We start from the raw sequence: 12,134 nt of genomic DNA, 5'->3' as shown, positions 1-12,134 counted from the left end.
ATATTGAATCACTACAATTGAATCACTACTTCAATTGAATCACTACTTCAACTGAATCACTACAATTGAATCACTACTTCTTTTTAGTCTCCAGTACCTTGGAGCAGCTAAAAGGAAATACATGAAACTATGGAACTACAATCCATAACCAAACTTTGAAATCTGTTCTAAAACTACTTGTTAAAATTTACTTTGAAATTTATCATGTTTTTGTATATGTTATACTTCACAATAAAAAAATGTTTAAAAAAATGATCCTAGTGATAACTGCACAACTATGTGAGGATACCATGAATCACTGATTGTATACTTTTGACGGATTGTATGATATGTGAATATATCTCAATAAAATTATGTTTTAAAAAAAAACCAATATGAGAGGTTTAAGCTCTGCTAACTCTGGGTTACAGATATTTAGGTGTTTGTATTATTATTTTCATAAAATTTCATAATTTTAAAAAATAGCAGATGTGAGAATACATTACTCTTTTCTACTATAGCCAGAAATGTTTTGGAGTCAGTCCTGGTTTCAAATCCCTGTTCCACTAACAAGTTACTTGATAATGACAGCTGCAACTTTCTAATCTGTAAAACAAGAATAATATCAATCTCGTAAGCCTGCCACGTATATAAAACATCACATGGTAGGCATTTAACCATACACAGCTATTATTTTATATTTGCAGTGAAAGCAAAAATCTAAAGGATGGAGAAAGAGAAAAGGATTTTGAATAAAAATGAACTTCAACAACCTTATTAGAATTACATAAGGGAATACCATACATGGATGTAACCAGACAGTTTCTAGCTTACAAGATCCAATTATGAAACAGGAATTTACAAAGGGATTTAAAATGACATACAATAGTGTTAGGAATTGAATCATGCCTCCCACAACAGATATTTTCAACTCTTAACACCCAGTCCCTTGGGTGTGCACCTATTTGTGAACAGCATCTTTTTTTTTTTCCACATGTGAATTCTTTTTTTTAATTTAATTTTATTTTTTTATTAATTAAAAAAAATTAACTAATACAACATTTAGAAATCATTCCATTCTACATATGCAATCAGTAATTCTTAATATCATCACATAGGTGTATGGTCATCATTTCTCAGTACATATGCATCGATTTAGAGAAAGAAATAGCAAGACAACAGAAAAAGAAATAAAGTGATAACACAGAGAAAAAACAAAAATAAAAATAAAAAGTACAAAAATATATAAGAGAAAAAAAAAAACTATAGCTCAGATGCAGCTTCATTCAGCGTTCCAACATAATTACATTACAATTAGGCAGTATTGTGTGAACAGCATCTTTGAAGATCCTATTTAGATAAGGCTGAATTGAATAGGACGGTCCTTAATCCGAGTCCTTACAAGGAGACGAAACCTACACAGACACTGAAAATTGAGCAGAAGAAGAATTCAGAGAGGGTGAGAGAGAGTGACATGTAATGGAAGACTGCCAGAAAGCCATCAGAGACTTCGGAGAAAGGATGTATCCTGACTTTGGCCTTCTAAGTCTCCAAAACTGTGAGCCAATAAATTCCTCTTGTTTAAGACAACCAGTCTGTGCTAATAGTAATAGCCGCACTAGTAAATTAAGACACAAAGCTAAAAACTTGAGATCCCTTGGTCCAGTTCAAGGAGACCAGGGCCATGTTAAGGAATCCAAAATAATTCCATAATTTTATTTATTTGAAAGGTTCCTCTTATAGGTTGAATTGTGTCTCCCCAAAAAGATACATTGAAATCCTAACCCCCAGTCCATGTGAAAGTGGGGTTATTTAGAAATAGGATCTTTGCAAATGTAATCAAGTTAAAATAAGGTCATAATGAATTAAGGTAGGCCCTAATCCAATTGACCAGTGTCCTTATAAAAGAGACACAGACATAGACACATGGGAGAAGACCATGGGAAGATGGAGGCAGACACTGGAGGGATGTAACTACAAATCAAGGAATGGCAACAGCTGTCAGCAAGTTAGAAGACGAAAAGCAAGGAAGGATTCTCCTGTACAGGTTTTAGAGGGAACAAAACCTTCCTGACACCTTGATTTTGTAATTCTTACCTCCAGAATTGTGAGAGACTGTATTTCTGATTGTTTTAAATCACCCAGTTTGTGGTAACATGTAACAACAATTCTAGGAAATGAATACTGCTCCCAAATAAACTTTTTTCAGTTTCAAGTTTTAAAAACTTTCCTCCAGTTTATAACTAACTCACTTCTAAAGAAGTAACCAATATATTGAGAACAAAATCCACACATATTCTTTTATATCCCCCCTTAGTCCATGTGTTCTAGTTTGCCAGCAGCCGGAATGCAACACACCAGAGATGGATTGGCTTTTAATAGAAGGTGATTTATTTCATTAGTACTTCAGAGGAAAGGCAGCTAACTTTCAACTGAGGTTCTTTCTTACCTGGGAAGGCACAGGGTGATCTCTGCTGGCCTTCTCTCCAGACCTCTGGGTTCCAACAACTTTCCCCAGGGTGATCTCTTTCTGCATCTCCAAAGGCCTGAGCTGTGAGTGCTGAGATGAGGTATGCTGAGCTGCTTGGGCTGTGCTACACTGAGTCTCTCATTTAAGCATGAGCCGATTAAGTCAAACATCATTCACTGCAGCAGGCACGCCTCCAGATGTAATCAGCAGATGAGGTTCACGTACCATTGGCTCATGTCCACAGCAACAGAACTGGCTGCCTTCACCTGGCCAAGTTGACAAACTGCATCTAACTACCACACCATGGGTTTGTTTTATACAGATGATGACAAGAAAGCACTATCAGTAGCACTATAGCTACTATCTTAAGCCTTTCCTAGAAGCAAATTCACATACAGCAATCAGACCATTAAGGGAAAACTTTATAATCCAAGAACAAGCAGAATATGAAAATATACTTTAATAATTTTAACATCTAACAGTTACCTATTGAGTTGAACGTTTAATAAACATCCTAGGCATTGTTCTAAGGACTATAAAGGCTTTCTTTTCATCTTCCTAGGTGGGTATTAGCCTCATTTTTTACAGATAAGGAAACTAAGATCCAGAGTGAGTGCTGCAGGTATTAAATGGAAAAGTCAGGACTCAAAGCAAATCTAATTCCAAAGCCCACACTCCTAAATGTTAAACTAAGTTTACTATATTACGTTTCAGAAGCTAAATATCTTTGCCTCCTGGCAAGTTTACATTCTAAGATCATTAGGAGGACCAAAAGCAACACACTTGCACAATACGTTAACCTCTTTTTTTAAAAAACTAACATTCAGTATTCCTAATATTACTTACCAAAAAAGATATTCTCACAGAGCTTCATGCATGAGAGCAGTATGGAGTAGACTAGGTATGCAAAAAATCCGGGTTCAACATTAATCAACTTTATGGCACTGAGCAATAATCAATCTTTCCAAGACTCAGTTTCTTGCTATTACCCATGAGTTTAGTCTAGATCTAAGATCTCTTCCAGCAGTAAAAATCAATGCATTTTATATGTTCTAAAAAATGATCATGGTGATGAATATAAAACTATGTGATGATATTGTGAGCCACTGATTGTACACCAACTACGGAACGTTTATGTTAAGAATGCTTGTGTTTGTATGTTTTGTTTTGTCAATAAAAATTAAAAAAAAAAAGAAGCCATTCTCATGGGTGTGAAATGACAGCTCATGGTGGTTTTGATTTGCATTTTCGTGATGACTAATGATGTTTAACAGCTTTTCATGTGCTTTCTGGCCATTTGTATATATATTTTTTGGAGACATGTCTGTTCATGTCCTTTGCCCATTTTTAGTGGCTTTCTTTTTGTTAAGTTAAAGGAATTCTTTATACATTTTATATGTTCTTTATATATTTATTAAACCTTTACCTGATTAAAAAAAACAATGCATTTTTAGAACATTTTCTAAGACACTATCACTATATTAATGAACAAAGATTTGAAGGCATCATTTGAAAAACTTCAAGATAAAACTGAATCAAATAAAAAAACTGAATCATATAGCATACATTTTTGTTTGTTCTTTTACCCAAAGATACTCAAAACTAATTTGTGCTATTGTAAGTGACTGGAAAGGCATAGGGTGCTAGTCACTTTTATTGTATATACTTTTACTTCAAGATAAGAAAGAAGTAGCTTAGAAATGTCATACAACTGCACAAGTATGTTTGTGTGTATCAATATTGAGCTGTGCAACCTTCCTTTTCTAATTATGTAAACATGTTTCTTGCATAATTTTATCAATAATCTCATAAATTACAGTATTCCTGTGATTTCTATATACTGTTTCCTGGATGTAAGGTCTTAACTTTCCTTCATAAATAAGCTGTAGAACCTCCCACACAGTGATGCAAATGTTCTAAAAAATGATCACAGTGATGAATATACAGCTTTGTGTTGATATTATGAGCTACTGATTATACACCATGTATGGAATTTTTGTATGTTAAAAATGTTTGTGTGTTGTTTTATCAATAAAAATATTTTTTTAAAAAAACTCTCCCACACAAGTACCTGAAACTGCTGAACTGTGTTCCAGTAGTCTTGATTCTTGAAGACTGTACAAATACATAGTTTTAAAACGCAAAAATAGGTTTTAAAATGTGACTGTGTGATTGTGAAAATCTTGTGTCTGATGCTCCTTTTATCCAGGGTATGGACAGATGAGTTTTAAAAAAATGGATGAAAATAAATAAATAACAGGGGGAGGTAAAGGGTAAAAAAATTAGGTAGAATGAAATACTGTGGGTCAATGAGAAGGCAAGGTAAGTGATATAGGATGTATGAGTTTTGCTTTTTTTGCCTTTTATTTCTTTTTCTGGAGCAATGCAAATATTCTAAAAATGATCATGGTGAAGAAAACACAACTATGTGATGATATTGCGGGCCACTGATTGTATAATATGGTTGGACTGTATGTGTGTGGATATTTTTCAATAAGAACATAAAAAAAAGAGCCTCCCACACACATAACCTCAGAATTCCTACAGCATTTATTCTCTGCACCTAACATTTAGCATACTTGGGCACTATGTTGCTTCATCTATCGTTTGTCTGCCTTTCCTCTCCAACCAGGTATAAGTCTCTTGGGAACCTGGTCAATATGCTCAAAAACTGTTGGTAATACATTTATCAAGAAATAAAAGAATATATCCTTTACAAATATATGCTAATGGAAATACAGCAGCATCTAAGTCAATGCTAGATGGGCAATCTCAAAAGTCTTTCTAATAAGTAAAGTAAAACAAGAAATGCACTCCAAACCGTATTACTCACACAGGTCAATTTATTTTTAACCAGGTCTATAAATTTTCTTGCCCTATCCACATCCTAACGTACAGTATAAGTTCCACAGAACTATAACTTAGGTAACTGTAAAAAAAAAAGTTCCAAAAAAATTGTTCAAATGATGACTACATTTTTCTTAGCAGAGAATTGCATCTTTTTGTTTAAATCAAAAACGATAAGAAGATAATTATGATTTCTGGATTTTGAGAGGCTGCTTTATATATGTATAACCTGGTATTAAGAGTTAAATAAAGAAGCCCATCAGATGGAGATTAAGGTAACTCAAAATACACGGTAAGAAAGATACTGCCTGTATTTTAGAAACCTATCTACTCTTTGAGACACAGTAAGAAAGGTTTATTTTGTCCAGAACCTAATTTTCTGTGGCACATAATCTAACTCAACCTGTCTGGATAGCTCATTTAAAGAATTCAAACAACAGGGAGCCCAGAGTAAGAATGAGGACCTTTAATACTGTACAAGCTTAATGTAACGCCTGGATATATCCCAGAGTATTAGCAGATAATCAAAAAGTATTGGCAAAGTCCCTTGAGCGATGGGAGAAAAAATATGGAACTATAAAACTTCACCACCAGGGAAAAACCCTGATACTGTATCAAACATTAGGGACACCCAAATCAATAAGCTAAAACCCTTGATCTTGAGGCTTGCTCTTGTGAAGCTTATGTATGTAACAGAGAATTTAGCCTACTGTGCTGGTTTGAAAGGATGTATGTCCCCTAGAAAAACCATGTTTTAATCCTAATCCCATTTTGTAAAGGCAGCCTTTCTTCTAATCCCTATTCAGTATTGTATGCTTGAAACTGTAATCACATCATCTCCCTGGAGATGTGATTTAGTCAAGAGTGGTTGTTAAACTGGATTAAGTAGAGACGTCTCTCCACCCATTTGAGTGGGTCTTGATTAGTTTATGGAGTCCTATAAAAGAGGAAACGTTTTGGAGAAGAAAGGAGATTCAGAGAGAGCAGAGAATGCTGCAGCACCACAAAGCAGAGTCCACAGCCAGCAACCATTGGAGATGAAGAAGGAAAACACCTCCTGGGGAGCTTCATGAAAATGGAAGCCAGGAGAAGAAGCTAGCAGATGACGCCCACACTTGCCATGTGCCCTTCCAGATGAAAGAGGAACCCTGACTGTGTTCACCATGTGCCTTCTCACTTGAGAAAGAAACTCTGAACTTCGTCAGCCTTTTTGAACCAAGGTATCTTTCCCTGGATGCCTTAGATTGGACATTTCTATAGACTTGCTTTAATTGGGACATTTTCTCAGCCTTAGAACTGTAAACTACGAACTTATTAAATTCCCCTTTTTAAAAGCCAATCCATTTCTGGTATATTGCATTCTGGCATCTAGCAGACTAGAACACCTATCTATAGGTATGCCTAAGATTTACTTCTGGAGGTTCTCTTTTGTTGCTCAGATGTGGCCACCCTCTCTCTAAGCCCAACTCTGCAAGAGAAATTACTGTCATTAATCCCCACCCCCTGCCATGTGGGACATGACATCCAGGGGTGTGGATCTTCCTGGTGGTGTGGGAGATGACTCTCAGGTATGAGTTTGGCCCTGGCACAATGGAATCAACAATTCAAAAAGCGGGAAAAGAAGTACAACTAATAAGGTATCAGTGGCTGAGAAAGTTCAAATACAGTCGAGAGGCTAAAATGGCGGTCACTTGTACAAGAGCTTCCATTGGACACTGCTACCTACCATAACTTGCCAAACCCCAACCTAAACCATTCCTGCCATTCCTAAAGAACACCTAGGGCAATATATCAGAGTATACAAAGGTTCCATGCACAAGGGTAACTTTGCAGAAACCTCCAGATAGGTCCCTGGACCAGATAAGTCCTGAAACCTAAAGGAACCAGGCTCTCCAAAACATCAACTAGTTCCATTCTCCATTCCATATTATCAACAGCCCCTTCCAACATGAAAAAGTTCAAATGAGCATAGCCCAAATACCCCTAATATCTAGACTCCAGTGTTTTGGAACAGCTAGAAAGAAAAACCTGAAATAATGGAATGTTAACCTATAACAAACTCTGAAATCTATTCTGTAACTACTTGTTGAAGTACACTTTAGAAATTATTGCTGTTCCTTTTTTAGTTTGTATATATGTTCTATTTAACAATAAAAGAACATAAATATGAAAAAGGATAAACTTTTAAAAAAGGAAATCATTTGTACATCTTCGATGATTACATGGTATGTGACTAATAATATACATCAATAAAAATAATTTTTAAAAAGGAAATTATTGATTAAAAAAACTGCTAAAAAAGTTTTGAAAACTAAAATAATATTCAAAGGTAAATTTTTTTGCACCTTTATTGTCCATTCATCCTTTAGATAAATTATACTACACATATTACATACTTAAAAAGTTTTAAAAGTTCTTCTCAAGAGTTTTGTCTACAGCAGTGTTTTCAATATTTGGCAACACCTGGAGACATTTTTGGTTGCCACAAGTGGCAGTGGCTTGTAGGAGCAAGGGAGAATGGGGGGGACAAGGTGGGGGGAACTGGGGCAGTGCTAATGGCATCTCATGGGTAGAGGCCAGGGATGCTATAAATATCTTACAATGCATAGAGAACCACCCACAACAAAGAATTAATTATCCGCCCTAAATTACAATAGTGCCAAGGTTGAAAAACCATGGTCTACACAGAAAGTCGAGACTTTCTTCTAAAGATTTGCAACTAGCTCTATATGGAATAATCTAGATCAAATAGACTAAATTTACAAAATTTAAAATGACAATACAAAAATCCATTTAAATACTTCAGGCAAGCTTTGATAACAATACTAGTTTCCATAAAATCAATATGTTATACCATAGATTTAAACATTCCCTACAAGAGGCTTAGAAAATGATGCCAAGTTGCAACAATATTAAAAACTACCAGAACCATACAGAATAAGACAAGAACAAGGGAAGTATATGTATGTTGATTTAAGGGCATTTTATTTCATAAATCTTCAAGTTTAAAAACATTTTGCACACTGCAATGCAAATATATCTTTCTTATTGTAATGAATTTAATTATATTAAGTTGTACTTAAATCTTTTAAGCAAATAACACAAATCAGGTTAAATTATTTTAAAGAAATAAAAGTATGCTATCCTTAGTAAGTCATAACCATGTGGAGTAGTAAAGACAGACCCGGCTGCAAATCCGAATACTATATGTTTGTAGACAAATATTCTGTGAATCTCAGTTTTCTCACCTAAGAAACTGGAACTCTAATTCAGAGACCTGTTCTTGAGAATTAGCAATATGTACAAATGAAGTGGCAGTTAGTTAATGGCAGCAATAACTGATCATAAGTAATACAACCTATGAATAAAATACAGATCATGGCTTTATTATACCCTCACAATCAACAACCACTCACATAATTTAACTCATAAAATAACTCAAATTACTATAAATTGACCTTAAATCAATTTTCCACTTTCAGCAGGTTTTAAACATTACTTATCTACAAATTTAGATTTCAAAATTAATATCTGATTATATAAGGACTTAAAGACTTAAGGAAAAAAGACCTGAATGATACTTTCACTTAATGTTTTACTTATTTTGATTAAATAACATACTTGCATGGTTCAGAATTCAAAAGGGAGCTATATTTCCTTGTCTAAAACACCCAATTCCCCTCCACAGAGGCAACCCATGTTAGAATTTCTCATGAATTCTTTCACCTCTACAGGCAAATACATAGATTTCCCCCTTTCAACACAAATGGTGGCCTCCTACACACTGTACTGCACCTTGTTTTTTACATTTTCTTTATCTTGGAGGTTATGTTTTAATTAGCACACACACTAAGAATGGCCATTTATAGCTTCTTAGGAGAATTCAACAAACATCAGTTATCTTTACCAAAGTGCTTAAAAGGACCCCTCCCCAGCTAAAAAAAGGAAACACATGGCTTGCACACAAGTCCTTCAATGAGGTGATAATAATCAACACAAATATAATTCATTTATTGGTTATATAAGATATTTATTGGTTATATTCATTCCAAGATTAAATCATCCGTACGACCCATTCCTAAATGTTCTTGGTAACTTACTTTCCTAGAAGTTTCCTTTGAAATTTTTAAAAGGTACTGCTTTTGAAAAATCAGTTGTTCACCTGTTTTTATTTCTTGTCCTACTCCTCGGAAACACCATAACACAAATAAGGCTTATCTGATGAACTAAGGCTTCATCATCCCTTACATACAAAGAGCAGTATTTTTTATCATATGCATTATGAGAGCAATCAAGTATTACTGGTACCAAGAATACCATGATGAAAAGTCACCTCACATAAAGCTAAGAGACTGATATGAATGACCAGAGCAGTAAACCTCACCACTTTCAAGTAATGGAAAACAATGCATTACAAGTCTATTAAGTTTCAGGCTTCTACAACTTTACTATGGAAAATATGTTTTAGATAGTTGGCAACAATAATAGTTGCAATCCTTCATTAGGAATAGATGTCAATTTTCCTAACGTATCTTATGAAACAAAAAGTCAGAATCATTGCTTTCCTGTGCTTATCAGTACAACATTTATGACTTTTTCTGCACTCTATCACACAAAAAAAAAACAAAGTCATCCTTCCACTGAGTTTTGGCACTTGAACAAATACAGAGGTTAGAGTTCGTATACATGCTCTGTAAAACAGAGCATTACTTATAACTACCTACATTCAATAAACGTGCTAGCACTGCCATTTTAAAATAATTTTAATTTAATCATTTAAATTTCAGATTCAAAGGCATAAATAAAGCCTAAATATTATCAGATCTGTCACTCATTACATACAGAGAATGCTGAATTTCACAAATCATTATTGACACTACCAAAGTGCCAACATAGAAAAAATACAAACAGCAACAATATATTCAATTATGGTATGTGATGTCTAGAAAAAAATCATCATTTTCACTATTAATTTGTCATCCTTCTTGTTAAATCCAAGCAGGGAAAATAACCTAGCAATTCTGGCTGATTTTGGTATGAAGAACTATAATGATAACACAGTTTTAAGTCAAATTACCATGTTTTGCATCTCATACAAATAATTGTGGCCAGCACTAATGTATGTAAACCTCTACAGGACTGAAAAGCACTTTGAGAAAAATGCTTTTTTTCTAGATCACTTCAGATATATGTTGGGATAAACCTATTCAACTTCATAAGGAATTGTAACAACATGTTAATCTGGTGAAACACCAATTTTTTAATAGGGCTATGTTTCAAATACAAGATTCCAGTTAACTACGAGGGACATCATAATGAAGTTTCATGGAACAACGTAACAGAGTCACAGAGGCATTGTCTTAGGAGAGACTGATCGGTAACTAGTAAACATTTTGAAATAAACTGCTCATACACTCCACTGTTTTCTTAGCTAAAATATTTTAAGTGCTTTTAATACACCAAACAACTTGCCTTTACCCTATCAAAATATTTAAATGCGTATCAGGAAGAAGCGAAGAGTTGGTGGTAAGTGAAAATGAAATAATGATCTAATCTGGAATTAATTTCCTCTCAGGTGAAAATTCCCTTATGATAGTACGGAATATGATAGTATCCCATTATGTCTTCCCTTCAACACGCCCGACACCCAACTAAGAAAGAGTAACTGTGAATGTCTTTCTTCCTCCTTTCATCAATACATCTCTCCTTTCCTAAGGAAAGGACGGTGACGGCCTGACAGGCAATAACCCAGAATATCCTAAATCGTGCGTGCGGGCCTAAGAGCAGCGCAGCTCTCTACAGATCCAGTTACCACCTTTCCCCTTCCCCCAACCCACTTCCCGGGTTTTCGCAAGCTCGGCCTGCTCCCTCCCCACCCCGCAGCCACACTTCCAGCTGCTGCCACCGCCTTGGAGATTCCTCTAGGACTCACACCAAGCAAAGAAGTGCACCCCTCTCCACCCTGCCCCCCCAAACCGTGCTCCTCCTCAGACCACCCGCCGGCGAGATCCTCCATCCCAGAGACCCGGGAGGGGAGGGCGGCGGAAGGAGGAGGAGGCTGCTGCTTCCCCATGAGCAGAAGGGCGGCCTCTGGGAGGGCCACCCACCGGGGAAATCAGGGTCGCGAATGAAAGGGCCCTCCCGCCCAGGGCTGAGATGGGGGATGGCCGGGAGTTCATTTCTGACCTCCTCGCTCTTCAGCACCTCCTTGAACTCCCGCTTGATTCGCTGCACCGCGATGTTGGCCATGTCTCCGCCCGCAGCTGATTCGTACCCGCCTCCTCCGCCGCCGCTACGACCACCGCCACCGCCGCCACCTCTTCCTCCACTGCCTCCTCCCTCGGCGATTCAGACCCGGGCACACGAACACTGCCACTGCCACCCCGGCCGCCGCGTTCTCCTCAGTGTGGAATCACCTCCGCGCCCGGCCACCAAAATGGCGCCGGGTCCGCGCATGCGCACGACGCTGGCCCGGCCGGGCGGCGCAGCCGCTCCCGTTGTAGTCTCTAGTACGCCTCAGCGGCGATTCGGCGCCGCGCCGCGTTGCGCCGCGCGTCTAGTCTCCGGGCCCGAGCTGCGGCCGCGTGGCTCCGCCCCGCTGGCGTCTGGCGCCGGGTGGGTGCGGCTTCCGCGTTGGCCAGCCGTGACCCAGCCTCTGGGGTCCTCTGCTGCGCGGCGCGGCGCTACGCTGCCGATCGGTGTAGCATGGTCAGCGCTTTCAGCCCCTGGTGGGTGGCCGAAGGTGCGAAACCAAGCCGGCCGAGTCCACGCGTTCACACTCTGCCTGGAGCGTCGCCCTGACAAAGCCAGACCCAGAGCAAAGTCGTAAATCCACAGG

General features: G+C 37.5%; 1 protein-coding gene across 3 annotated transcripts in view; it reads right to left on the bottom strand.

Annotated features, from left to right (window-relative positions):
• UBE2K (ubiquitin conjugating enzyme E2 K) overlaps positions 1-11,850 on the bottom strand; it is a 72,301-nt gene extending 60,451 nt beyond the window's left edge. Inside the window, exon 1 of one of the 3 annotated variants that reach the window (XM_077136637.1) lies at positions 11,483-11,850. In XM_077136637.1, the coding sequence (XP_076992752.1) occupies positions 11,483-11,545 (63 nt within the window). In that variant the 5' untranslated portion in view covers positions 11,546-11,850. The remainder of the gene's footprint in view (positions 1-11,482) is intronic. The other 2 variants (XM_077136636.1, XM_077136638.1) reach the window with 2 other exon arrangements.
• Between the last annotated feature and the right edge of the window lie 284 nt (positions 11,851-12,134).

This window comes from Tamandua tetradactyla, chromosome 19 (genome assembly GCF_023851605.1).
Source record: "Tamandua tetradactyla isolate mTamTet1 chromosome 19, mTamTet1.pri, whole genome shotgun sequence".
NCBI lineage: Eukaryota > Metazoa > Chordata > Mammalia > Pilosa > Myrmecophagidae > Tamandua > Tamandua tetradactyla.
Note: the sequence above shows the minus strand (reverse complement) of the source record. Positions and strands in the feature narration are given on the sequence as shown.